The sequence below is a fragment of the Chelonoidis abingdonii genome, chromosome 8 (assembly GCF_003597395.2).
Source record: "Chelonoidis abingdonii isolate Lonesome George chromosome 8, CheloAbing_2.0, whole genome shotgun sequence".
NCBI lineage: Eukaryota > Metazoa > Chordata > Testudines > Testudinidae > Chelonoidis > Chelonoidis abingdonii.
In genome coordinates this window covers 56967859-56995079 of record NC_133776.1, presented here as the reverse complement: position 1 = coordinate 56995079, position 27221 = coordinate 56967859, and the positions used below count along the sequence as shown (strand labels likewise).

Sequence of the window (27221 nt, the reverse complement as noted above, 5' to 3'; positions counted from 1 at the left end):
TGGATACCATCTTCAGTTTGTCTCTCCGCCTCCCTCCCACTCTCCCTCCTCCCCGTCCCTCTTCAAGGACCTCTCTCACGAGCAACTCCTCATGCAGGAGGTTCGCAAGCTCCTATCAATCGGAGCTATAGAGGAGGTACCGGAGGAGTTAAAGGGCAAGAGGTTTTATTCCCGATATTTCCTGATCCCCAAGTTCATCAAAAAGTTCAAGTTCCGCATGGTGTCCCTGGGGACCATCATTCCCTCCCTGGATCCCGGAGATTGATACGCCGCTCTCGACATGAAGGACGCATATTTCCACATTGCGATTTATTCCCCCCCACAGGAGGTATCTGCGCTTTGTGGTGAATCAGGCTCACTACCAGTTCACTGTCCTTCCCTTTGGTCTTTCCTCGGCCCCTTGGGTCTTCACGAAATGTATGGCGGTCATCGCCACTTCACTACGCCATTGTCGAATACACATCTTCCCTTACCTCGACGACTGGCTTATCAGAGGGACCTCCGAGGCTCAAGTCATCAGCCATGTCGCCATCATCAGGGAGCTGTTTATACGTCTAGGCCTGATCATCAATCTGGACAAGTCCACCCTGGTGCCCACGCAAAGAATAGAATTTATCGGGGCAGTGCTGGACTCCAACCTTGCAACGGCCAGTTTGCCCCCGCACCGGTTTCAGGCCATAGTCTCCCTTGTCCAAAGTCTTCAGAGGTTTCCAACTACCTCTGCCCGTACTTGCCTCATTCTCCTTGGGCAGATGGCTGCATGTGTTTTCGTTACAAAACATGCCAGACTGAGAATGCGCCCACTGCAAACCTGGCTTGCTTCCATCTATCGACCGGGCAGAGACACCATAGACATTTTTCTGACGGTTACACCGGATGTTCTGAGCTCCCTCAACTGGTGGAAGATGTCATCCCAAGTGTGTGCGGGCCTGCCCTGTCATCCTCCCCAGCCCTCTACGTCCCTAACAACGGACGCGTCCGCGCTGGGCTGGGGCACCCACCTAGGGCACCTGCGCACCCAAGGCCTTTGGTCACCCCGGGAGCTGACGCTTCATATCAATGTCCGAGAGCTCAGAGCGGTCCGGCTGGCGTGCCAAGTGTTCCAGGGCCATCTACACGGCCGTTGTGTTGCAGTGTTCACGGACAACACAACGGCCATGTATTACATCAACAAACAGGGAGGGACAAGATCGTCTCCCTTGTGCCAGGAAACGATCCGACTGTGGGACTTCTGTATAGCCCAATCCATAGATCTGGTGGCCTCCTTTCTTCCAGGGGTACGAAACACTCTCGCAGATCACCTGAGCAGGTCCTTCCTCTCGCACGAATGGTCCGTCTGTCCACGTTCTCCATTCGATTTTCCAGAGGTGGGGCTTTCCCCACATCGACCTGTTTGAGTCCAAAATGAACAGAAAATGCCAGGTGTTCTGCTCCCTACAGCGTCGCTCCCCGGGCTCCCTGTTGGACGCGTTCATGATTCCGTGGACGGGCCACCTCTGTTATGCCTTTCCACCATTTCCTCTCGTCCAACGAGTCCTGCTCAAGATCTGCAGGGACAAAGCCCGCCTTATTCTGATCGCGCCGGCTTGGGCGAGGCAGCACTGGTACTCCATGCTGCTCGACCTGTCCCTGTCAGACCTAATTCCCCTGCCGCTTTGGCAAGACCTGATCACGCAAGACTTCGGCAGGCTGCACCACCCGGACCTACAGTCCCTCCATCTGACAGCATGGCTCCTGTCTGGTTAAGCCAATCGGAGTTGAGCTGTTCCGCCGCAGTACAACAGGTGTTGCTCGGAAGCAGAAAGCCCTCCACGCACTCGACATACTTCACAAAATGGAAGCGCTTCTGCCACTGGTGTGCCCAACACGACCATTCTCCGCGTTCTGCATCAATCCCCACTATCCTGGACTATGTATGGTCTCTCAAAGAGCAGGGGTTGGCAATCTCCACTCTGCGAGTACACCTCGCGGCTATATCCACCTTCCATCCGGGGGAAGCTGGCAGTTCCGTTTTTTCCCACCCTATAGTTTCCAGGTTCCTCAAAGGCTTGGAACGGCTATACTCTCAGGTCAAGCCCCCTACCCCTACCTGGGACCTGAACCTGGTCTTAAACAGGCTCATGGGGTCCCCCTTTGAGCCTTTGGCCACATGCCCGCTACTGTACCTGTCCTGGAAAACAGCATTCCTAGTCGCTGTTACCTCGGCTAGACGAGTCTCAGAACTTCGTGCACTGACTGTGGATCCTCCATATACTGTGTTCCATAAGGACAAGGTACAGCTGCAACCACACCCGGCGTTCCTTCCCAAGGTCGTCTCCGCCTTTCACGTGAACCAGGATATCTTTCTGCCAGTCTTCTTTCCAAAGCCGCATTCATCGTGACGAGAACAGCTCCATACTTTGGGTGTCCGGAGGGCTCTCGCCTTCTACATCAAGAGGACCAAGCCCTTGCTGCGATCACCGCAGCTATTTGTAGCGGTGGCAGAACGTATGAAGGGCATGGCAATCTCCTCCCAACGTATTGCGTCTTGGGTTACATCATGTATTCGGACTTGCTATGACTTGGCTCAAGTCCAGACGGGCCATCTCACCGCCCACTCTACGCGGGCTCAGGCCTCATCTGCTACGTTCTTGGCCCATGTTCCTATACAGGAAATCTGCCGCGTGGCTACCTGGTCTTCTATCCACACCTTCGAAGCCCATTATGCATTGGTCCAACAGTCTACAGACGATGCCGCCTTCGGCTCAGCGGTCTTACGTTCCGCAACGTCTCGCTCCGACCCCACCGCCTAGGTAAGGCTTGGGAATCACCTAACTGGAATGGATATGAGCAAGCACTCGAAGAAGAAAAGACGGTTACTCACCTTTGTAACTGTTGTTCTTCGAGATGTGTTGCTCATATCCATTCCACACCCGCCCTCCTTCCCCACTGTCGGAGTAGCCTGCAAGAAGGAACTGAGGAGCGGTTGTGCCGGCAGGGGTATATATTAGGCTCCATATCGGCGCCACTCCAGGGGGCTACCTGCTGGCCCACCGAGTGTTGCTAGGGTAAAAGTTTCTCCGACGAACGTGCACGCGGTGCGCGCACACCTAACTGGAATGGATATGAGCAACACATCTCGAAGAACAACAGTTACAAAGGGGAGTAACTTTCTTATTTGAGAGGAAAAATAGAAATAGCGCTGTAGTTGGCACCTGAAAGACAGTTTAAAAGATGTCATTACCATGCCTGCTCTGCAGTGTAAAGGGCATTAGGTGAGGGTTGGTACGCTATCTAGAGTAATAAATACCCTTTTTGCTGCTTATCAATATTTATTTTAAAAGACAACTGAAATGTTAAAGACTCTTCGAAGGGAGCATTCAGAGATGTATAAAGGTTAGAAAATAAACTTAAAAAGAAGATAAAGTAGAGCAACTCCCCCCTCACCAAGCTAGATTTTAGCTTGGAAATGTTTGTAGTGGCAAGGAAGCCTCACATCATCATCCTGCCATTGCTGCTGCAGGCACTGTGTGAGTTCTCTGCATGCTGGTTCCACACCATATGCCCTTGTTCCATCTGGGATGGGTGCATCCCTCTCTACCTATTAGGGTACGCAGAATGGAGCAGATATGAACAGAATGAGATATTCAGAACTAATGCCAGGCACTTACTACAGCTGTGCCTTCTAAGGTGGAGGGGAGAGAAGAAGAGTGGAGGATTGCATATGAGGAACATTCGAGGAAGAGAACTCAGATTCTGAGTTCTTCAGGGCAGAGACCATCTTTTTGCTTTATGTTCCTACAGCACCTAACATGATGTTTGGAGCTACTACAATATAAATAATAGTAACAGAGTTAGAGGAGACAGAAGAAAGTTGGGTAACTTTGATCTTGTCAGTAATGAGGAGAGCCAGTTGGTTCATGAGGGAGGGCAAAAACAATAGTGAGGGCTTTAATTACCGGGCTTACAGGAGGAAACATGGGTCTGGTGCTTGTTTCATGGGACCAGAAATGGCACTCAACAGAGTGCAGCTGCTTTGTGACTGCCAGCAGCAACTGTGAATTGTTTTTTTCAATGGCTTGCAGCAGGGCTGTTTGCAGGACATTGCTATGTTCCATGCGGCAGACCCTACTTTGGCTCTGGAAATACTGCAGGAGAAACCGCAAGGTGTTTGAGATGCTTGCAGCAAGAGAGCACAACTGAGCAGGCGCCATAACCCCAGAAACATGGAGTACGCGTGGCAGTTTTAAGGCGCGAAAACCGCTGGGTTGTTTGCCATTGATATGAGGGACGGAGGACAGTGCATTATGGGATGCCGATGCAATATTCCCATTCTCCCCTGTGACAATGTATTGGTCTCATGAGGCATTGCACAAACTTTCCCAAAGCACACTATGGCAAGTTGCACTTTGGGATTGCTACCCGCAATGCACTGCTTTGTGCATCGATACAGGTGCTGCTAGTGACACACTCCATCGAGACAATGAGCATGATGTGGCCACACACAATTGACTTAATTCGGAGGCTCAAGGTCAAAATAGTTCAAGTCAACTTAATTTTGTAGTGTATGCAAGCCCTAAAACAAAAAGAAAGAAGAGAATGAGTGTCACATTTATCATGCTAATAAGGTGCTTCCAAAGATCTTTCACTTTTAAAATATTTTCTGGGAAAGAATCCCCAATTTCCTTCCCCATCCGTTTCCTCCCCTGCAAAAAAATTAGCATGTTTTTTGCTCTCTGAACTTCCTTCCTCCTCAGTTGGATTCTGAATTGGCTGCTGCTCAGGTAAAGATAGTGGGTATATAGGCCAGCCTGTGGGTGTTATGTACTTACATCAATCAACTGACTGACCTCTTTGACAGATAGTGGCCTCTTTACCTGCCCTCTATGATTCAGCACAAAGCAGTGACTAAAAAAATAGCATCTCTTATATTTATTGCCCTGTCTAAAAGCCTGTTTAATTTATTTCTTTCACTTCTTGTGTCCCAGTTTGTGTTCAAATAATTGAAATCTCTCATTAATACTATTATGTTCCTTTTGCATAGCTTTTTAATTTTTGCTGACTTTTCTGTTGCTCCTTCTGAAGAAGCATCTTATAGCAAGCTTCTCTGTAAACTTATTTCCTTTATTGCATTTAATCTCAAAATGAAATAATTCTACCTCATCCAGAGTGGTCTCACCAATCTCCTCATTTTACTGCTTCTTTCCTATACATATAAGTTCCTTATCCTGTCTTGCACCTTCTCATCTGAACAATAAACCTTTCAGTATTTTATATACACACACCTTTTAGTTGTTGCTCTCCAAGTATTGTCTCTTCCTCGCATTCATTTATCATCCTCCAAACTAGTGCTGGCATATAATAATTATGGACTATCCCCCTCCATCTTTCCTCCTTCCCCGACATCTCCATCTCTATTCTTCCTTCACTTCTTCTGTCCAAACCACCCTCTTCTCCCCACGTGCTCAGTTTTCCTTTCGTACGCACTTACCCAGGTTCTTCTGTCTTTCCACTGAGACCACAGCAGCCTTGAAAACCCTCCTAGTACGGCTGGGGGTGGAGTGGAGTGGGGAGAATTGCAAAGAAAAGAGAGGCGCCTGGAGGCCCAAGAATCTCCCATAGGTAGTTTGGGTGGCCAAGACAAGACGTGCAGCAGCCTGTAGATGAGGTAAGTGGCAGCTGCTGGAAGACCAGTATTGAGAGAAGCGGAGCAGAGCTGTCTGGTCAGCAGGGCTCAGGGGACCTGCTATGCAGAAGCTCAGAGCACAGCAGTATCATTGCTGCAGAGGTCATAGGCAGGCTTTTCCATCTGGTATTAGAAATTACAAGAACTTGGAAATCTCTTTACATCAGTAGGAATCAAGACCAAAAATAAACCAATAATGGGAACAACAAACACAAAATAACCTAAAAAGGAGCTAGACAAGTATTTGGACGAAATAATGTTGTAGGATGCGCCCATCGAAGAGTGTGCCTAAGAATGACTTTCTGACAAGCCATTAAAATGTTTTGCACAAGTGCAGTATTAACACATCAAATCTGGTATGTTATATATACATTGACGTCATCTGTGCAATTGTATTGGAAGGTGCTTCCAATACTTGTCATAGAGCTCACTCATCCCAGTAGTAGTGCCAGCTGTTGTTTATCACTTCTGGACTGTAGCCAATAAAGCATTTACTTCTGTTGCACCTACATGGTCCTCTCTGTGCTCCTGGTGCCTGCCTGCTGTACAATAGGATGCTAGTGAGGCTATGTGATGTACAGTATAGGGTGGAATGGGTGTGCTTTTCTGGTGCCATAATTTTAATAACTCTGAGATTCTCTAGAGGTTCAGTGCCCCTTGATACTTTTATACCAGTAGAATTAATTGAAGTGGGGTTACCTGAAATAATGCAACTGATTTTATTTTTTAGTAGAGGGAGCCTTTCTTCTTTTACTTGGTGTATATATTTAAAAAAAAGGGGAAATAGTTTTTAAAGCTGTAATACTATTAAGAGGGACAAAAAGATAAATAGGTTCTCAGCTGATGTAAAATGGCATAGCTCCATTATTTCAATTGAGCTATACTAGTTTACATAAATTGAGGATCTTGGGCACATAGCAAGGTGAGTTAAGGACAAAGTGGTGTCTTAACTTGAAATGTGATCAGACCCTCAATATTATTTAAGGATTTTTTAATAATATGTGTGTTTAAGCCAACTTGACTTTTGATTTCTTGCAACCACAGAAAATCTGTTTTCACCATTTCCTTCCTTCTGCTTCGATGTCCATTCCTATTCTCCCCACCCTTAAATAGGAGTTTAGGGTTTGGAAGAAACTGACTCCAAATATAGTGAAACAAAGTGATTCTTTCAGTGGTTTTTTGACACTGGACAAATGGCATTGATAAAACTGAAGGTAACTCTTCTTAAGTAAGAATTCACTGCCTTTCCAAACTGGTATTATTTAGGGCCTTTGTTTTTCTTACAAACTCTTGCAACCCCGGTCAGCTGTACCTAGAAACCTTATCTGCTCAGCCTAGGGATATAGTGTGTCTGCTTTCTTAGAAGAAATGATATTAAAATTAAAAAGTCAGCCATCAGGAAAGGCCCAGGATCTAGCATCTGCATCTTAAATCTCTGTATCCATGTTGATAGAGCAGAGTACTACCATAGTCACCCCATGGCAACGAAGCAGCAAACATTTTGATTGTTGTGGCTTCTTAGCTAATTTAGTGTCACCTTTGAGTAAATGGAAGCAGAGTGATTCAGAAACTGCCAAAACACTGATGCTGTTGAATTAGAAACACGGGTCAGACTTAAATTTATTACAGAATTATTTAAAATCTGTGAAAGCTGGAATAATACCTTCCCCACTCTTGTAAAATACTTTGAGATTTTGGAATGAAAAGTGGTATCTAAGTCCCAGGTGGTGGTGTGATCTAATTTAGTTTAGAGGTTTCTTTTAGACTCGCATAAAAAATAATTTACAAAAACTTCAATGTTTGTTTGAGAAATCCAACACTGATCTGACTACCAGTGCTTTGAAAATGAAACATTCCATTTTCACTGCAGGAGGCAACAGTTTTGCCGAAGTAGCATTGCTTGAATTCTCCTCAGAGAGATCCAGGAACTGGTCGAAAGTGAGTTCATGATTAAAAACAAGAAATGTAATATATGTATGTTTAATTCTAATTGGTAGTTTTTCTTTTCTTTCAGCGATATCCAACAGAGAAGGTATATTTCATAGCAAAAGAGATTCTTGCTACTGAACGGACATATGTGAAAGACCTAGAAGTCATTACAGTAGTAAGAGACTTAAATTTCTTTAATGTTGTTGTTCCTCACACCAGGTTTTTAACCATTAACTTGAAAAAATAGAAATTCTTCTTCTAGTGCTGTCCCTGTGGGTGCTCCACTTCAGATGCCGGTGTGCCCTGGCACTGTCAATTGGAGATGTATGGTAGCAATATCTGTGCAGGTCGCATGTGCTCAGTAGGCATCTTGCGGTATCCATTGGTGCCACGTCTGGTGCACATACGACCCGAGCCATCCAGTTCCCTCTCAGCCATCCTCTGCTGAAGACTGAGCTCTGGGGCAGTGTTCGTCACTCTCGCCGAACTTTTAAAAACAACAGTTTAAGTAGTTAGTCCTTCTAATAGTTGTAGTTAGTGTTAGTGATAGTTTTAGTAAAACAAACAAAAAAAAGTTAACGTTCTCAGTTTACGCTCCCCATAGTTTCCCCACACCGGGGTCAGTTAACGGTTAAGATGCCTGGCTCCCCAGGCTTTAAGCAATGTGGCTCTTGCCATGAAGCAGTGCCTTTTTTGGGTGGACACTCTTTGTATGTCCAATGTCTTGGGGAGGCGCATATCCCGCAAAAATGCACCCACTGCAGTAATCTGAAAGCAAGAGCCTGACGTGACCGAGATCTCCGCTTGAAAATGATACTGATGGAGAAATCTCTCCAACCAGAGCCAGACCAACAGACCTCCTCTCCGGGCACCCTCCATGCAGGGACAGGAGATGTGTCTCCTTTTGAAAGACTGAGGAAGAGAACACAAATGGGAAATGAATGATGGAGTCCTATTATCCATATTCTGCCTGTGGGACACTCCCCTCATCGACCTGTGCGCATTTGTGGTTTTGTGGAGATGCGAAATGTTCCACTCGAGAGCGGGAATGGGACCACAATCACTGGGGGACATCTTCCTCATCACATGGGATGCACAACTCGTACGTGTTCCCACAGATTCCCCTAATATCATTTGTGGTACACAAGATACGCCTAGACAAGGCCAAGTTCATACTCATAATCCTGATGTGGTCCGGGCAAGCATGGTACCCTTATCTGATGAACATGGCGATATGCGCCCCTCAAGCTCTCCCTTGCCATTTGGACCTGTTGTCTCAGAACAACAGTTGCACTCTTCGGCCAAATCTGGAGAAATTCCACCTACAAACATGGTTCCTGCATGGTTCCATTGTGGCAAACTAGCCTGCTCGGAACAAGTCAAACATGTATTACTAAACAGCAGGAAAGTAACCACGCATAATACTTACCTTCAAAACTGGAAGAGATTCTCCTCCTGGTGTCAAGAAAAACACATGCTCAATCAAAGTCCACCTTGCGGCCATTACAGCATTCCATCATGAGATTGATGGGACCTCAGTCTTTGCGCACCCTATCACCTAATACTTCCTCACGCGTCTCCAGAACATTTACCCAGAGGTTTGCCAACCTATTTCGGCCTGGGACCTCAGTCTGATATTAGCCACCTGTTTCCTCCTACTTTTGGTCACTATTGTTTCCGCCGGATGGGTGAGTGAGATGAGGCTCTCGTGGCTGATCCTCCCTACACAATATTCTTCAAAGACAAGGTCATGCTACATCCGCACCCAAAATTTCTACCAAAGGTAACAACATCCTTTCATATGAACCAACCAATCCATCTTCCTACGTTCTATCCCAGGCCTCATGAGACTCCAACAGAGACTGACTTGCATATATTGGACATCAGGGGGGCATCAGCGTTTTACCTGGAAAGGACCAAACCTTTCTGGAAATCTCCTAGACTTTTCGTTTCTACTACCAAACGTTCAAAAGGCTGTGCAATATCCACTCAGACTGTCTAAATGGATCTCTACATGCATTCAACATTTGTTATCATATTCAGCATGCAGACCTTCTTACCCACATCAGAGTGCATTCCACATGATCAGTTTCAACCTCTATAATGTTCCTAAACAGTGTTCCTATATTAGAGATTTGTAGGGTGGCCACTTGGGCCTCTGTCCGCACATTCACTGAGCACTGTGCAATCACTCAAGATCCCAGGGCTGATGCCATAGTTGGCCTAACCTTACTTATCTCTATGACTCAAATAAACCTGAAGTCCCTCCTGCCTTCTGAGGGGCTGAAGTAGAGCACCCACAGGGACAGCATTCAAAGAAGAAGAGAGGGTTACTCACCTTGTGCAGCAACTGAGGTTCTTCAAGATGTCTCCCTGTGGGTGCTCCACTAACCACCCTCCTCCCCTATATTTCGGAGTTCGCTGCTAGGACTCTGTGGTAGAGAAGGAACTGGAGGGCTCGGGTTGTGCGCGTGCTAGATGCGGCACTAACGGCAGCACAAGATGCCCACTGCGCACGCGTAACCTGTGCGGATACTGCCACCATAAATCTTCGATTGACAGCACTGGGACGCACCAATACCTGAAATGGAGCACCCACAAGGACACATCTCGAAGAACCTCAGTTACTGCACAAGATAACTATTTGGGAGTCATCTACAGTGGAGCACTCATAAGGATACTACCCGAAGACAAAGAAGAAGTTACTCACTTTGTGCAGTAACGATGGTTCTTTGAGGTGTTTGTCTCTATGGCTGCTCCACGACTCGCCCTCCTCCCCTCTACTTGGCGTTTTGCTAATAAATACTGTGTTAGCGAAGGAACTGAGGGGGAAATGCCTGTGCATGCTAGCTAGCCTCATGGTGGGTGAGGCAATGCACGTGTGGATGGGACAGACTGCTACTGAAATTCTCTGATTGGCAGCACAAGGACACATGCACACTTACAGTGGACCACCCATGGGGGGGGACACATCTCGAAGAACCATCATTACTACACAATATGAGTAACTTCCTCCTCATTCACCTAAGAAATTCTAAACTGTACATAAAATAACTGAAATACTTGGCACCTCAAAAACATAAGGTATGTTCCCTTCCTCCCTGTGAAAACACTAGGAACTAAAGATATTAAAAAAAAACATATAATACAAAGCAAAATGTCTCCAACTGCTGAATAACTCCATTTACTGTTACAAGATTTACAAAAGAACCATTACATTAGTGTTGAAATAAAAGCAGATATACAACGCTGGTTGTGGGAAAGTTCCAGAATCACATAATTTTTTGTGGTTGTAGAATAGTCTATCTGCATCTTGCCACTGGAACATGGAATATGCCTATGGCTGGGGCCAAATGACTTGCTTCAAATTTTTGAAGCTTGGCAAGGAGAGAAATTGCATCTTTCTTTATATTCTCTAGATAACATCTTTCTTAGACGTTTCCCTTTCCCTCCTGCTCTTTCTCTCCCTGTATCTTCAGGAGCTAAAATTCAGATGGTTGTGTGTCAAATGTTATTAAATAGACAATTTATATTTTCTCCTGCAGTGGTTCCGCAGTGCAGTCATCAAGGAGAACGCCATGCCTGAAGGTCTGATGACACTGCTCTTCTCTAATATAGATCCAATCTATGAGTTTCACCGAAGTTTCCTGAAAGAGATGGAGCAGAGGGTAGCACTCTGGTAAGACTTAATAGTGAGCTTTGTGCCTGAGTTCTTGGGGATTGTCTGCTGTATTCTCAGACAAAGGCTGTAGATGATCCTTCAAATCTGTACAATTTGGCACTTCTGAAACTGTGTGTAAAAGGAATATATAAAGAGGTGTTTTTAAAAGTATAAATTATAGAAAGAGAAAAACTACTCTTAAAATACTCTTAAAAGGCCACAATTTCATGCATTATTGTCCCCACAATCCCTCAGATTTGTACATGTAAATGATATTATAACGTACCTAATCACCCTTTTTGTGTATAGTTATGTACTCAGCATTCACAGGTGTGCATTTTTTCAGCAGAACCTATTGCTCCCTGTTCCAAAATTTTGACCTCATTTTCCTGGCCCTAGCAAAGAGAAGAATCACAAGGTCAAAAGGATAATAGTACATGTTCTTTTGGGGTGTTTTACTTTGTCGGGTTAAAATATCTCCAAATAAAGTAACTGGAAAACAAATGTTTCTATGAATAAAAGATGCATAAGGCAAAGTTATTATTTTCTCACAGAACAGGTTTTCTGATTTTAGAGAAGGGATTCCAGGACCAATGACCTTTTGTGTTATTTTCTTGTAGCCTGAGACATAACGTACTGGAATCCAACTAGCCATCATAGGTCGAACATGCTAAGTTCTGTTCATGGAATTTAATTGATTTAGTGATTTTTCTACCTCTTTATAATAGCAGGCCAGATTTTCTCTGTGTAGACCCTGGATTTCATGACTTGGTGGTTGTGCCTCAGCTTATGAAGATTCTGCCAGAGAGGGCATAAGCCAAATAATTGTATACGGTTACAGAAGCCTAGTTCTGGAAGAGCAGAAGTGAACAAATACAGTGTACAAAAGCTAACAAAAATAACTCAAACTCAGATGGTACCCTGTCAAGATTATTTTTACAAATCTCCGAACAGTTTTACCAACCTCATCATGGAGTTAATTTCTGATCCTTTGCTCGTGTGGTTGTGGTTGGTTGTTCTTTTTTGTGGCCACCATATTTGGTGTTCCCCATGATTTAAACTGAAGTAGGAAGCATAGGGAGATGGATCGAAAGGGAGAATAAGTCTTGTTTCCTTTCGTTATCGAAAAGACATCTTTAATAGACTCAAAAAATTGTGTATCCAGAGCCCTCATCTTAGTGCAGTTTCTCATTCCATTGTTTATGTTTATTTCAGGGAAGGACAATCCAACTCTCATGTGAAAGGAGATTATCAACGGATTGGAGATGTCATGCTGAGGAACATGTGCATGCTGAAGGTAGAAGAATTGACTCTTGAAACTCTGAAATTTTCAGATCAGCATCACTTATTGACAGTAGTTCCAATTGTAGCATTTTCACCCAACTCAGTGATTTGTAAATTATTTGATTATTGTTTGTAAATTCACTTTAAAACAAAACTTAACAGGAGACTATTTGAAGCAACTAACACTACTACCATTGTATATTTATACCACCTACATCGAAGACCAGATATGAACTGGCTGCTTAGAAGACCAAGCGTTTGTCTGCATGAGGAAATTAAGCAGCATAGATATAAAGGAACAATTATTCCATTATAGCGATGTCAGTATAACTCTGTTTTTTTGTTTTGTTTTGTTTTTTTAAATTCTGGAGTAATTATTCTGGAATGAAATCCATTTTTATTCAGGAATAGTGTTCACACACAGTTATACTAGCATAATTGTAGCAAAATAATATAGAAGTATTCTGGGTTCTTCAGTCATTGGCATTATCTGTATCTGCCTTTTTGATCTATCTTCAGTTTGTTTTTATAACATGAACTATAAGAGATGGTTAAAAATATCATGGTTTTGGTGCAACCAATCTCTACCGTAGTAACTAATTTTTAAAGAATTTTTTATCCTCTGTCTCAGTGGACACCTTGTTTTTGTTTGATTTTTTGTGGTGTGTGCGTAGGGTGGGAGGTGTCTGTCCTGCTATCTTTAAACTACCTTAACTTTGGGTTCCATTCCAGGTTCTGGAGAGGAATGTACTATCGTGGGCACAAAGCTTTTTGCTGGTCTCTTCCCTACCCCTGTCTCCTCAACCCTGTCTCTACCTCTCTGAGTTCTAGTCTCTCTTTCGGGCTTGCAGTCAGTCCCAAGGCTTACCCAGCTTAAACTGGTTTTTCATTTGCTTGCAAACTTTACACATGTCCACATTGCCAGTACTAGTTCCTTTCTCTTTGGTTGTTAAATATTATGTACGCTCTTCATAGATTGTAAACTGTGATTACTACCAAGCAGCAATAGCAACTGTATTGTAACTTTTTGATTTAATTTTTTATTTCTGGTTTCATGTTACTGTTTTATATGGCATATACTCAAAAAATTAGGAAACACCAGAACTAAGGCTGCCTTTGCAACCCTAATTCAGCCCCCTTGTGTTATATGCATTATGATAGTCATTAATTATTGGATCACATACTGTTTTTTCCACATGATGCCTGCCTTATTCAGGGCACAGGATGGCTCTCTTAATTAACAATTATTCAATATTTCCTTTTATCCTTGTTGTTTAATATGTGGCCCCAGGCCATCCCATTAGATGGCGTGTCATCTGCATTTTAGAAATTGGGAACTGAGGCACAGAGAAATAAATATGAAAAATATCTCTTAATTTTGGAATGTTCCATTTGAAATACCTTGGACCTGATTTTTGAGCATAATTAGCATCATATATCACTTTATATAGAATCATAGAAGATTGGGATTGGAAGAGATTGATAGACTTTAAGGTCAGAAAGGACCATTATGATCATCTAGTCTGACCTCCTCCACAATGCTAGCCACAGAATCTCACCCACCCGCTCCTGTAACAAATCCCTAACCTATGTCTGAGTTATTGAAGTCCTCAAATCGTGGTTTAAAGACTTCAAGGTTCAGAGAATCCTCCAGCAAGTGACCCGTGCACCATGCTGCAGAGGAAGGCGAAAAACCTCTAGGGCCTCTGCCAATCTTCCCTGGAGGAAAATTCCTTCCCAATCCCAAATATGGTGATCAGTTAAACCTTGAGCATGTGGACAAGACTCACCAGGCAGCACCCAGGAAAGAATTCTCTGTAGTAACTCGGATCCCACCCCATCTAACATCCCATCACAGACCATTAGGCATATTTACCTGCTAATAATCAGATCAATTAATTGCCAAAATTAGGCTATCCCATCATACCGTCCCTTCCATAAACTTATAAGCTTAGTCTTGAAGCCAGATATGTCTTTTGCCCCCACTACTCCCCTTGGAAGCCTGTTCCGGAACTTCACTCCTCTAATGGTTAGAAATCTTCATCTAATTTCAAGTCTATCCCTCTGATATTTGTATAAAGAGCAATCATATCTCCCCTCAGCCTTCTTTTGGTTAGGCTAAACAAGCCAAGCTCTTTGAGGCTCCTTTCATAACACAGGTTTTCCATCCTCAGATCCCTAATAGCCCTCCTATGTACCTGTTCCAGTTTGAATTCATCCTTCTTCAACATGGGAGACCAGAACTGCACACAGTATTCCAGATGAGGTCTCACCAGTGCCTTGTGTAACGGTACTAACACCTCCTTATCTTTACTGGAAATACCTCGCCTGATGCATCCCAAGACCGCATTAGCTTTTTTAACAGCCATATCATGTTGGCGGCTCATAGTCATCCTGTGATCAACCAATACTTTGAGGTCATTGTCTGCCTCTGTTACGTCCAACTGATGTGTCCCCAATTTATAACCAAAATTCTTGTTGTTAATCCCTAAATACATGACCTTGCACTCTTCACTCTTAAATTTCATCCTATTACTATTACTCCAGTTTACGAGGTCATCCAGATCTTCCTGTATGACATCCTGATCCTTCTCTGTGTTAGCAATACCTCCCAGCTTTGTGTCATCCGCAAACTTTATTAGCATGTTCCCACTTTTTGTGCCAAGATCAGTAATAAAAAGATTGGTCCCAAAACTGATCCCTGAGGAACTCCACTAATAACCTCCTTCCAGCCTGACAGTTCACCGTTCAGCATGACCCGTTGGAGTCTCCCCTTTAACCAGTTCTTTATCCACCTTTCAATTTTTATACTGATCCCCATCTTTTCCAATTTAACTAATAACCCCCCATGTGGAACCATATCAAATGCCTTACTGAAATAGAGGTAAATTAGATCCACTGCGTTTCCTTTGTCAAAAATATCTGTTACCTTCTCAAAGAAGGAGATCAGGGTGGTTTGGCACGATCTACCTTTTGTAAAATCAGGTTGTATTTTGTCCCAATTACCATTGACCTCAGATTCCTTAACTGCTTTCTCATTCAAAATTTTTTCCAAGACCTTGCATACTACAGATTTCAAACTAACAGGCCTATAGTTACTCAGATCACTTTTTTCCTTTCTTAAAAATAGAAACTATGTTAGCAATTCTCCAGTTCATACGGTACAACCCCTGAGTTTACAGATTCATTAAAAATTCTTGCTAATGGGCTTGCAATTTCATGTGCCAGTTCCTTTAATATTCTTGGATGAAGATTATCTGGGCCCCCCCGATTTAGTCCCATTAAGCTGTTCGAGTTTGGCTTCTACCTCGGATGTGGTAATATCTACCTCCATATCCTCATTCCATTTGTCATCCTACCATTATCCCTAAGCTCCTCATTAGCCTCATTAAAGACTGAGGCAAAGTATTTGTTTAGATATTGGGCCATGCCTAGATTATCCTTAACCTCCACTCCATCCTCAGTGTTTAGCGGTCCCACTTCTTCTTTCTTTGTTTTCTTCTTATTTATATGGCTATAGAACCTTTACTATTGGTTTTAATTCCCTTTGCAAGGTCCAACTCTACATGGCTTTTGGTTTCTCACTTTATCCCTACATGTTCTGACCTCAATAAGGTAGCTTTCCTTGCTGATCCCTCCATCTTCCACTCCTTGGTAGGCTTTCTGCTTTCTTTTTTCTTAATCACCTCTCTGAGATGCTTGCTCATCCAGCTTGGTCTACAACTCCTGCCTATGAATTTTTCCCCTTTCTTGGATGCAGGCTTCTGATAGTTTCTGCAACTTGACTTGAAATAATTCCAGGCTCCTCTCCACCTTTAGATCCCAAGTTCTTCAGTCCAATCCACTTCCCTAACTAATTTCCTTAATTACCCAGGTTAAAGTTAGCCCTTTTGAAATAAAAAGCCTAGTCTACAGATCTAATTTTTGTTTATCCCATTTCTTTGCAAACTGAATTAGCTCACTTCACTTGAACCAAGGTTGTCCCTACAACCATTTCTTCTGTATGAGGTCCTCACTACTCACCAAACCAAATCTAAAATGTTCTCCCTCTACTGTTGGTTCCAACTAAGCCATTTCTGGAATCCATCAGCACTTATGATCCAGGAAGAATCTGACCTATTATTATTACTAGCTTTCCATCTATATCTGGTAAATAAATTTCAAATCCCATCCCTGATCATAATTCCCATTATTTTCAGTCAATAGCGGTCCCTTTCCTTTGGTCATCAGAAATCCCTGCTTCTAAAGCACCCCAACAGGCACTCCATTAAGAAGCACTAGAATCTTTCTTCCCTATGTGGCCTTGACCTTTGCAAGTCAGACTCTGCTTACATGGCTTTCCTTTTATTATTTTTACAGTCTACCTCAATAAGGTAGCTTGATTATATACTCTCCCACCTTTCTTGTAGCCTTTACTGCTGTTTTAAATTAAGGTATCACAGCCTCTCTTGAATGCTTGCTCATCCAGCTTGGTCTACAATGCCAGTGCTGCTATCCCTGCCTATGAATTTTTTCCCTTTCTTGGGATGCAGGCTTCTGATAGTTTCTGCAACTTTGACTTGAAGTAATTCCAGGCCTCCTCCGCCTTTAGATGCACAAGTTCTCTTCAATCCACTTCCCAAACTAATTTCCTTCACTGATCATTTTTAGCCACCCTTTTTACCACCAAAAAAAACCCTAGTCACAGATCTATTTTTGTTTATCCTTCATTTTTTAACAACTGAATTAGCTCATGATCACTCGAAACCAAGGTTGTCCCCTACAACCATTTCTTCTTATTAGGTCCTCACTACTCACCAAAAACCCAAATCTCAAAATGGTCCCCTCTTGTTGGTTCAGCAACTACTTGGTGAAGGAATCCATCAGCTATCTGCATCCAGGAAAATCTGAGCCCTATTATTATTACTAGCACTTGTCCTCCAGTCTATATCTGGGAAGTTAAAAGTCTCCCATGATCACACAATTCCCATTAGTATTTACTTCATTGAAAAAACATTAAAAGAGGTCTCTGCACCATCCATATCAAATCAGATCCCCATGGTCTGTAGCACACCCAAGCACATGTTATCTCAGGGGGACAGGCTCTAGTAGCTTTCTATTTCCCAATGTGATTTTTTGGCCCCAGACAGACTCTGTCTTATCCATTCCATCACTTCTTATTTCTTTACAGTCTACCTCATCATTGATATACAATGCTACTCCACCACCTTTGCCTTTATTTTCTGTCTTTCCTAAACAGCACATAGCCTTCAATACTGTACTCCAGTCATGACTACTATTCCACCATGTTTCTGTTTCTGTTATCCCTATAATATCTGGTTTCACTTCCTGCACCAGTAACTCTAGTTCCTCCATTTTGTTACCTAGGCTCCTGCATTAGTGTACAAACATCTTAATTTTTGCTGTTTGGCTTCACTCACATTCTTTACCCGATTAGGCCAGACATTCTACCCACCAGTATCACCTATTAGACTGGTATCTACACCTACCCTTCCTCCTTATGTCCATTCTCCTACCCATGGCTTGTATCCTTTCTTACTTTGTTTTCTTCCCTCTCAATGTTAAAATCCTGGCATGGAGATTACCTGGACATCTCCCAACCATCTCCCCCAATTCCTAGTTTTAAAGCTCTCTTAATCAGTTGTGCCAGCCTCCATCCTAGAAGTCTATTTCCCTCCCTACTCAGGTGAAGTCCATCCCAAAGAGAACAGTCCTCTGTCCATGAATGCCTCCCAGTGGCCATACATCCCAAAGCCCTCCTTATAGCACCACTGCTGTGAGCCATCTGTTGATCATCATAATCTTGTCACACCTTGTTGCCCTTCTCTAGGAACAGGCAGAATCCCACTGAAGATCACCTGAGCCTCCTCGATTTCCTTAAGCGTCTTCCCCAACCTGGCATAGTCTCCCTTGATACGTTCCAGCGAGAATCTAGCCATATCATTTGTTCCCACATGAAGGACAATCAGCAGATTCTTTCCCACTCCCATTAGGATCCTTTTCAGCCTCAGGTCCACATCCCGTATCTTAGCACCCGGCAGACATCACACCCTTCTGTTCTCCAGATCAGCTCTAGTTACAGGCCTGTCTGTCCTTCTCAGTAAGGAGTCCCCAGTCATGTAGACCTGCGTTTTCCTGGTGATGGTGCAATTCTCCGGTCTATCCTCTGTTTCCTCTGGCTGCAAGTCCTCTCGATTTCTATTGTCCCTTGCAATCCTCCGCAACCCATCCCTTACCCTGCTGGGGCTCATATTTGGTGATATTGTCTCCATTGACTCTTCCCCTCTTTCTATAGGACTAGCTGCTCTTCTCTTCTTCCTTGCCCTCTCACCTTCAGCAACCACCTACTCTTCCCCTTCTTCATTTTACAACTCTGCAAACCTGTTCCTGAGCTCTGTTTCTCAGGACCTGGGCCGTCTTTTCCTCTGCCTGGTTCTCTTAGTCACATGCTTCCACTGTCCACTTTCTTCACCCAGCAATCTCCTCTCAGACTTCTTTGGTCCTTCTTCCATCTGCAAGTCTGAGCTTTTCCCTTCAACCTCCTCATGTCTTTGCTGCATCATCTGCTCGAAGCCCTTTCTAAACTCAACCAGCATTTCCACCTGCATCTCTAATCCTCGGATCTTTTCTTCCATCAGCTTTACCAGGCGGCACTTCATGCTGACGAAACTCTTTTCAGGTACCCCCTTCAGGATCATGTACATGCCGCAGCTTCCACATCCAGCCATCCTCATTGTGTCTTTCACTGCTGTCTCTGTATCAGTCATAGCCTTCCCACCAAAAACCTGTTAGTCCAGGAAACACAAACCAAAGCAAACCACCACCACCTACAGTAAATCAAACCCCCAACGGGCACCAGAACACCAGCAGAACACCACTCTCTCGCTTCACTAGCCTGTCTATTCCTATGCCTAGGTCTCTTAGTCTCCCCTGCAAACTCCCACTGAAACTCCCCTGTTTACAGCTCTCTTTGCTGGCTCCTGTGCCGCTGCAGCTGTCTATGCCACTTCCTGACTGGCTGGCTACCTTTATAGGACTCCTAAGCAGAGAAGCCCCACCCCCTAATCAGGGCTCAGCTTCTCTCCCAGCACACTGCCTCTACCAGCCTCCACACATATAAATACAAAATAGAATACACAAAATACAAAAACCTTCTCCTCTAACAGAACTCCCACTGAAACTCCCCTGTTTACAGCTCTGTTTGCTGACTTCTCTGTGCTGCAGCTGTCTATGCAGGAGGTCATCTAGTCCAACCCCTTGCTCAAAGCAGGACCAACCCCAGCTAAATCATCCCAGCCAGGGCTTTGTCAAGCCTGACCTTAAAAAGCTCTAAGGATGGAGATTCCACCACCTCCCTAAGTAACCAATTCCAGTGCTTCACCACCCTCCTAGTGAAATAGTTTTTCCTAATATCCAACCTAGACCTCCCCCACTGCAACTTGAGACCATTGCTTCTTGTTCTGTCATCTGCCACCACTGAGAACAGCCTAGCTCCATCCTCTTTGGAACTCCCCTTCAGGTAGTTGGAGACTCTTCCCCCTTTTTGTTAAGTGCATCCCATCTCTTCCTAGGAATCCTCCTTCCTGGAACAACATTCCATGGTCGAAGAATCCAAAGCCCTCTCTCTGACACCACCTGCGAAACCATGCATTTACCTCCACAGTTCGATGGTCCCTACCTGGGCCTTTTCCTTCAACAAGGAGGATGGACAAGAACATGACTTGCGCCTCCGACTCCTTTATCCTTCTTCCCAGAGCCGCATAGTCTACAGTGACCTACTCAAGGTCATTCTTGGCAGTATCATTGGTGCCCATGTGGAGAAATAGGAAGGGGTAGTGGTCTGAGGGTTTGATCAATCTCGGCAGACACTGTCACATGCTGGATTCTAGCTTCAGACACGCAGCACACTTCTCAAGCCTCCCGGTCTAGATGGGAGGCAGATGGATGACTCCGTCCCCCTTAGGAGGGAGTTCCTGACTACTACCACCTGTCGTCTCCTCTTGGGAGTGGTGGTCGTGGAACCCCCATCCCTAGGACATTGCATCCCCTGCCTTGCAGTCGATGGGATCTTCTTCTGATCCCTTCCCTCAGATGACACTTCCAAAACATTCTCTGGCATAGTACCTGTGCAGAGATTCTGAAGAAGATTTCTTACCTCTATCTACATTGGGGATACATGGGTTCTCCTCTTTCTTCTTCTGGAGGTCGCATGCTGCCAATTTTCTTCCCCATTCTTCACTGCCCTCTCTGATTCTTCAGCATGCTGTGCCTGCGGTACCAAATGCTGACTTCTATCCAGAAAGTCTTGATTTTCTCTGATGCAACGCAGGGTTGATACTTGAGTCTCTAGTCCTTTATTCTTCTCTTCCAATATGGAGACCAGCTTGCACTTTGTACAGACAAAGTTGATTCTACTCTCTGTGAGAAAGACAAGCTATATGTTAAAGCACTGCTCCCATTGTATTCAGTTGCAGCTGAGTGCTTAGCATTTCTGTACCCAGATCCCAGGGTCTCAAGTCAGGCACCCAGAAAATGAAGAACATGCCATCAGTGATCACCAATGAATAGTTTGGTTTAAGTGACTTCTTCAGCACCACATAGGAGCTCTGTCTCAGAGGCAGGGATAAAATCCAGTTCTCCAAGGCAGCCTTTGAATGCCTTAACTATGAGACCCTTCTTTTCCCCCCTACAATTCCATGCCTCATCTCTGCATACCATACGAATTGTGCAACAAATGAAGCAGGGATCCTACAGACATCTTCCTTTGCCGTACAGTGCTGATGCATCACCAGAGTAGACCCAGCCTGTGCACCAAGTGAGGCAGGTGTTCTGGGGAAAAAATAGTATGTGAACAGATAATTAAAGACTTTATCATAATGCATACATGTAAGGGAGGCAAATTGCATAGGCTGAGTTTCAGGAATCTTGGGTTCTATTTCAGGCTTGGGAGGGGAGTGTTTTCTGTCTTCTCCAGTCCCCCTCAAGCTTGACCCCGTCTGCCCCAACCCCTCCAACTTGTCTCAGGTCTGATCTCTTCCACACCCCTGGCTCCTTGTCCCAGTTTCCTCACCTTAGGCTTCTCATCACAGTACCAATTGTCTTGCCCGCCACGTCTCTCCCTTTTGGGCTCACCGTCAGAGTCCCAAACTCATCCCCACCCCAACCCCCAGTCCATTTCCTTGCCCAAGCAGTGCCAGTTCTCCCCTCCCAACTCCTCGTCTGATCTCTTTCCACTCTTCCCCATCCAACCTCTTCCCTCCAGTCATGTCCATGTCTCCCCACTACCACTATTGGCTCCCAGTCCCAGTATTTCTCCTTGGGCTCCTCGTCCAATCTTAGTCTCCCCCGTCACCTCCCTGGTTCCTTATCCCAGTTTCTTTGCTCAGCCAATCCCAGTTCTCCCCTAGCTTCTTGACTGATCTGTCTTTTTGGTCCTCAATACCCTTCTCCCCCTCTGGTTTCAAGTCCCAGTCCCTTTATACAGCCAATCTTAGTCTCGCCTTCGCTTCCCTGTTCCTTGTCTAATCTCAGAGTTCCTCCTGCAAATTGGCTTCCAGTTTCCTCCCACCCATTCCTGGTCTCTCCCACAATGTCTCCCAGCCTCCCTTCCATCCCGTTCCCAGCTCCCATTCTCAATCTCCTTGCCCAACCAGTACCAGTCACAACTGTCGTCTTGTACCAATATAATCCTTTCCCTCCCTCCAGTCCGGCTCTTTTCCCCTTTGCATTTGAGTCAAGTGGCTTCCTCTCCCACTCTGCCTGGGCGGCAGAAATAGCTAAACTGTTTTGATTGAAATTTTCCAGAAAAAAATATTCAGCCTGAGGCAGACTCCCAGCAGGAAAAATTTCAGCCCAAACAGTTAGTTTGGCAAAGTTATAAGCAACTGAAAACAGGGTCTTGTAGTGGGAAGTGTCAGGTACCCTTAATAATAGGCAGTGCTATCCACGCCACCTATAAAGTATAAGTAATTGCCCTGTCCAGAGAACAAAAGCCAGCCAACCATATATATGAATATATTTATTAGAGATTTTAAATAGAGCAGTTACAATATATGGTATTGCAAATGTTTATTTTTACCAACAGTCAGGGCATATGCAGATTTTGTTTATGTTGTTCATGTTTCAGTATTGTAAATAAAACTGAAGATGAGGGACAAGGGGATGCTAGTGTTTCTTGATGTCCGTTGGTCAAATCTAGACCATGTTAAGGGTTTTTCCCCAGTTTCTAGTCATTCCTGTGTCTCTTGTGATCCAACAGGAGTTTACCAGCTACTTGCAGAAACATGATGAGGTCCTGACAGAACTGGAGAAAGCAACTAAGCACTTAAAGAAACTGGAAATGGTTTATAAGGAGTTTGAATTGCAGAAGGTTTGCTATCTGCCACTCAACACTTTCCTGCTCAAGCCTATCCAGCGGCTGATACACTACAAGCTGATCCTGGGGAGACTTTGCAAGCACTACACAGTAGAACACCAGGACTATGCCGACTGCAGGAGTGAGTGAGCAGTGAAGATGCTAGTCTGAATTCTGTTCTCTCCTTTATATCAGTTTTGCAGTTTAGCATCCCTTAGTGGATCTAGAAGTATTGCAGCTCAGAACTAAATGCAAAACTCATTTCTTTGACTTAGCTTTCCTCAAAAATTTTGTTATACACAGAACTTGCCCTCTCTTTCTCTCTGTCATGTGGATGCACAAGCAAGCGCGCCACTTAGAAGCTATGCTGTTTCTCCTGCAGGCTAAGAGTGTTTCTATTTTTATGTATGTGGCAGTTGCTCACATAACTATGAAGATGGGAGCTGTATAGGTATCTAGCTTTCTTGGCTGAGATTTGCAAAGCTGTCTAGAGGATTTAGACACATCTTCTATTAAATTTAATCCCCTTGGTGGCCTTGAAAATCTCAACCTAAATATGTATTTTTCTTATGAAGATATGTCTTGTAACTGTTCCATCTGGGTTCTGCCATTTAGCTCAGGAGACATTCTTCAGAACTGCCAATAACAAGCAATCCAATCCATCCTCCCTATTCAATATTTCTGCTTCCATTGAAGAACTCCTGGATTACCTGTCCAGCATTTGAGTGTGACCAGCACCATTCAGACCAGTGCCAAGCAGTGAGTTTCCTTTGCAGAGGCTATCATGTTCTCGGGTGTGGTAGCTCTTTTTGCACTTTTATTTGGCTTCTCTTCTGTGTTACAGATAGAATCATAGAAGATTAGGGTTGGGAGAGACCTCAGGAGATCATCTAATCCAATCCCCTGCTCAAAGCAGGACCAAAACCAACTAAATCATCCCAGTCAGGGCTTTGTCAAGTCGGGCCTTAAAAAACCTCCAAGGATGGAGATCCACCACCTCCCTAGGTAACCCATTCCAGTGCTTCACCACCCTCCTAGTGAAATAATTGTTCCTAATACTCAACCTAGACCTCCCTCACTGCAACTTGAGACCCTTGCTTCTTGTTCTGTCATCTGCCACCAGTGAGAACAACCTAGGTCCATCCTCTTTGGAACCCCCCTTCAGGTAGTTGAAGGCTGCTGTCAAATCCCCCCTCACTCTTCTCTTCTGCAGACTAAATAACTCCAGTTCCCTCAGCCTTTCCTCATAAGTCATGTGTCCTATCCCCCTGATCATTTTCATTGACATCCGCTGGACTCTCTCCAATTTGTCCACATCCCTTCTGTAGTGGGGGGACCAAAACTGGATGCAGTACTCCAGGTGTGGCCTCACCAGTGCCAAATAGAGGGGAATGATCACTTCCCTCGATCTGCTGGTAATCCTCCTACTAATACAGCCCAATATGCCATTGGCCTTCTTGGCAACAAGGGCACGCTGATGACTCATATCCAGCTTCTCATCCACTGTAATCCCCAAGTCCTTTTCTGCAGAACTGCTGCTTAGCCAGTCACTCCCCAGCCTGTAGCGGTGCATGGGATTCTTCTGTCCTAACTGCAGGACTCTGCACTTGTCCTTGTTGAACCTCATCAGATTTCTTTTGGCCCAATCCTCCAATTTGTCTAGGCCATTCCGGACCCTGTCCCTACCGTCCAGCATATCTATCTCTCCCCCTAGCTTAGTGTCATCTGCAAACTTACTGAGGGTGCAATCCATCCCATCATCCAGATCGTTAATAAAGATGTTGAAGAAAACCGGCCCGAGGACCGACCCCTGGGGCATTCTGCTTAATACCGGTTGCCAACTAGATATCAAGTCATTGATCACTACCCGTTGAGCCCAACAATCTAGCCAGCTTTCTATCTACCTTATAGTCCATTCATACAATCCATACTTTTTTTACTTGCTGGAAGAATACTATGGGAGACCATATCAAAAGCTTTGCTAAAGTCAAGATATACCATGTCCACCAATTTCCCTGTATCCACAGAGCCAGTTGTCTTATCATAGAAGGCAATTAGGTTGGTCAGGAATGACTTGCCCTTTGTGAATCCATGTTGACTGTTCCTGATCACCTTCCTGTCCTCCAAGTGTTTCAAAATGGATTCCTTGAGTACCTGCTCCAAGATTTTTCCAGGGACTGAGGGGAGGTCTGTAATTCCCCAGGTTCTCCTTCTTCCCTTTTTTAAAGATGGGCACTATATTTGCCTTTTGTCCAATTGTCTGGGACCTCCCCCGATCACCACGAGTTTCCAAAGATAATGGCCAATGGCTCTGTAATCATATCAGCCAGTTTCCTCAGCACCCTCGAATGCATTCGATCTGGACCCATGGACTTGTGCATGTCCAGCTTTTTCTAAATAGTCCTTAACCTGTTCTTTCACCATTGAAGGCTGCTCACCTCCTCTGCATATCGTGTTGCCCAGAACAGCTGTCTGGGAGCTGACCTTGTCTGTGAAGACTGAGGCAAAAAAAGCATTGAATACTTCAGCTTTTTCCACATTGTCTGTCACCAGGTTGCCTCCCCCATTCATTAAGGGTTCCACACTTTCCCTGACCTTTTTCTTGTTGCTAACATACCTGTAGAAACCCTTCTTGTTACTCTTCACATCCCTTGCTAGCTGCAACTGCGATTGTGTTTTGGCCTTCCTGATTACACCCCTGTATGCTCGAGCAATATTTTTATACTCCTCCCTAGTCATCTGTCCAAGTTTCTACTACTTGTAAGTTTCCTTTTTGTGTTTAAGATCTCTGAAGATTTCACTGTTAAGCCAAGATGGTCACCTGCCATATTTACTATGCTTTTCTGAAGTCCAGGATCCATATTTTGCTACTCTCCTTTCTTCTTTTTGTGAGGATCCTGAACTCAACCATCTCATGGTCACTGCTGCACATGTTGCCACCCACTCCTACTTCCCCTACCAATTCTTCCATGTTTGTAAGCAGCAGGTCAAGATTAAAATGGCCCCTGTTTGGTTCCTCCAGTAGTTGCGCCATCTTGCTGTATACTACAAACAGATGCCATTTGAGCACCTTTAGAGCAGGGAATCTCTTTGTTCAGCTACTGCTGATAGAGGTCAGAGTGTCTTTTTCTCTGAGTAGTGCCCTGTTGGCATGGCACTCAAGCAATGCTTTTTTAGAGAGTCTCATTCTTAGATCATCTCCTATGTGATTAGAAGCAACCTTCTCCTGGGCCACTGAGCTCATGTTTCCAGGCAGTCCCCTGCTTTTGGCCACTCTCTCAGAGATGCTTACCTTCCCACTGCAGAGTACTGTGCAACACCATCTCTGAAGTACCTGTGCTGGACTGAAACAGAGGTGAGTTGCCCATCAGAAGCAACTGATTGCAGCATGTCAGATCAGCAAAAGGGACCACAAGGAGAAAAGAAGCTGGTACAAAGGGCATCCAGCTCACCCCTCTCTGGCCTGTATTCACCTACCCACCAAAAACAGTGATACCAGTGAGAGCAGATAGCTGAATCCCCATCAGCAGCAGGTTCAGGATGCAGTTAAGCAGCTGCCAGAATTGTAATAGGATTCACCACCTTTTCTGCATGTGAAGAATTGTCTTCAGTCCAACCCCCAAATTCCTGAAGGAAAGGAAGCCATCAATCATCTTATGAAAGCTTGTAGACTTTGATTCTGGTAAACATAGTCATCTGAGACCCAGTCCTAATACCTCTCAGATGTAATTTTGTCTCAAAAATCAGTGCTTTGCCACAGTACTGTACAAAGTTTGACAGCTACATTATGAAAGGCCAGTTCTCAAAGCTAAGGGATGTTTGAATCAGGTTGGTGTTCTTTTAATGATAGCAAAGCAGAAATTCATCTCCATGACTTGTGCAAGAGTGTTAATAAGGTACAAACATGGTGTGTAGAACCTGGGACATGAGGATTACAGCATCTCACAAATTGTCCCATTTAAACTCGTTGGCTTGGAGTTGGGAATGTTCACCATTTTCCTGAAAGTGCAGTGTCTGCACTGGATGAATAACAGACTCAAATAACAGAAAACTGGTGCTGCAACCATATATGATGGGATTTCTGAGGCCATCCAAATTACTGAAGTTTCCCAACCTGTTTTTCTCTTTGTTGAATCAAAAGTTATTTTAGCTATTCCAAGAAGTATCTTGCCACTTTGCCTATAAAAATGGGTTTCCTTGTTTCTTTTACCCCTGCCAGGAGGGCATCTGAACTACAAACATTGACTATCTTCCACTGGGAGAGGAGGTGCTGTGTTTTTCCATCTGGCTTCATGGCTAAAGGTCCACAGAGTTTTACTGTTTTTATC

The 27221-nt window shown here is 44.4% G+C and overlaps 1 protein-coding gene across 5 annotated transcripts in view; it reads left to right on the top strand.

Annotated features, from left to right (window-relative positions):
• FARP2 (FERM, ARH/RhoGEF and pleckstrin domain protein 2) overlaps positions 1 to 27221 on the top strand; it is a 204508-nt gene that overhangs the window by 159311 nt on the left and 17976 nt on the right. For all 5 annotated transcript variants that reach the window (XR_012656392.1, XM_075068631.1, XM_075068632.1 and 2 more), the window contains 4 exons: positions 7680 to 7769; positions 11140 to 11273; positions 12471 to 12552; positions 22798 to 23035. Coding sequence is in view for 4 of the 5 variants with exons in the window: in XM_075068631.1 (XP_074924732.1) it covers positions 7680 to 7769; positions 11140 to 11273; positions 12471 to 12552; positions 22798 to 23035 (544 nt within the window). In the remaining variant the exon portion in view is untranslated. The remainder of the gene's footprint in view (positions 1 to 7679; positions 7770 to 11139; positions 11274 to 12470; positions 12553 to 22797; positions 23036 to 27221) is intronic.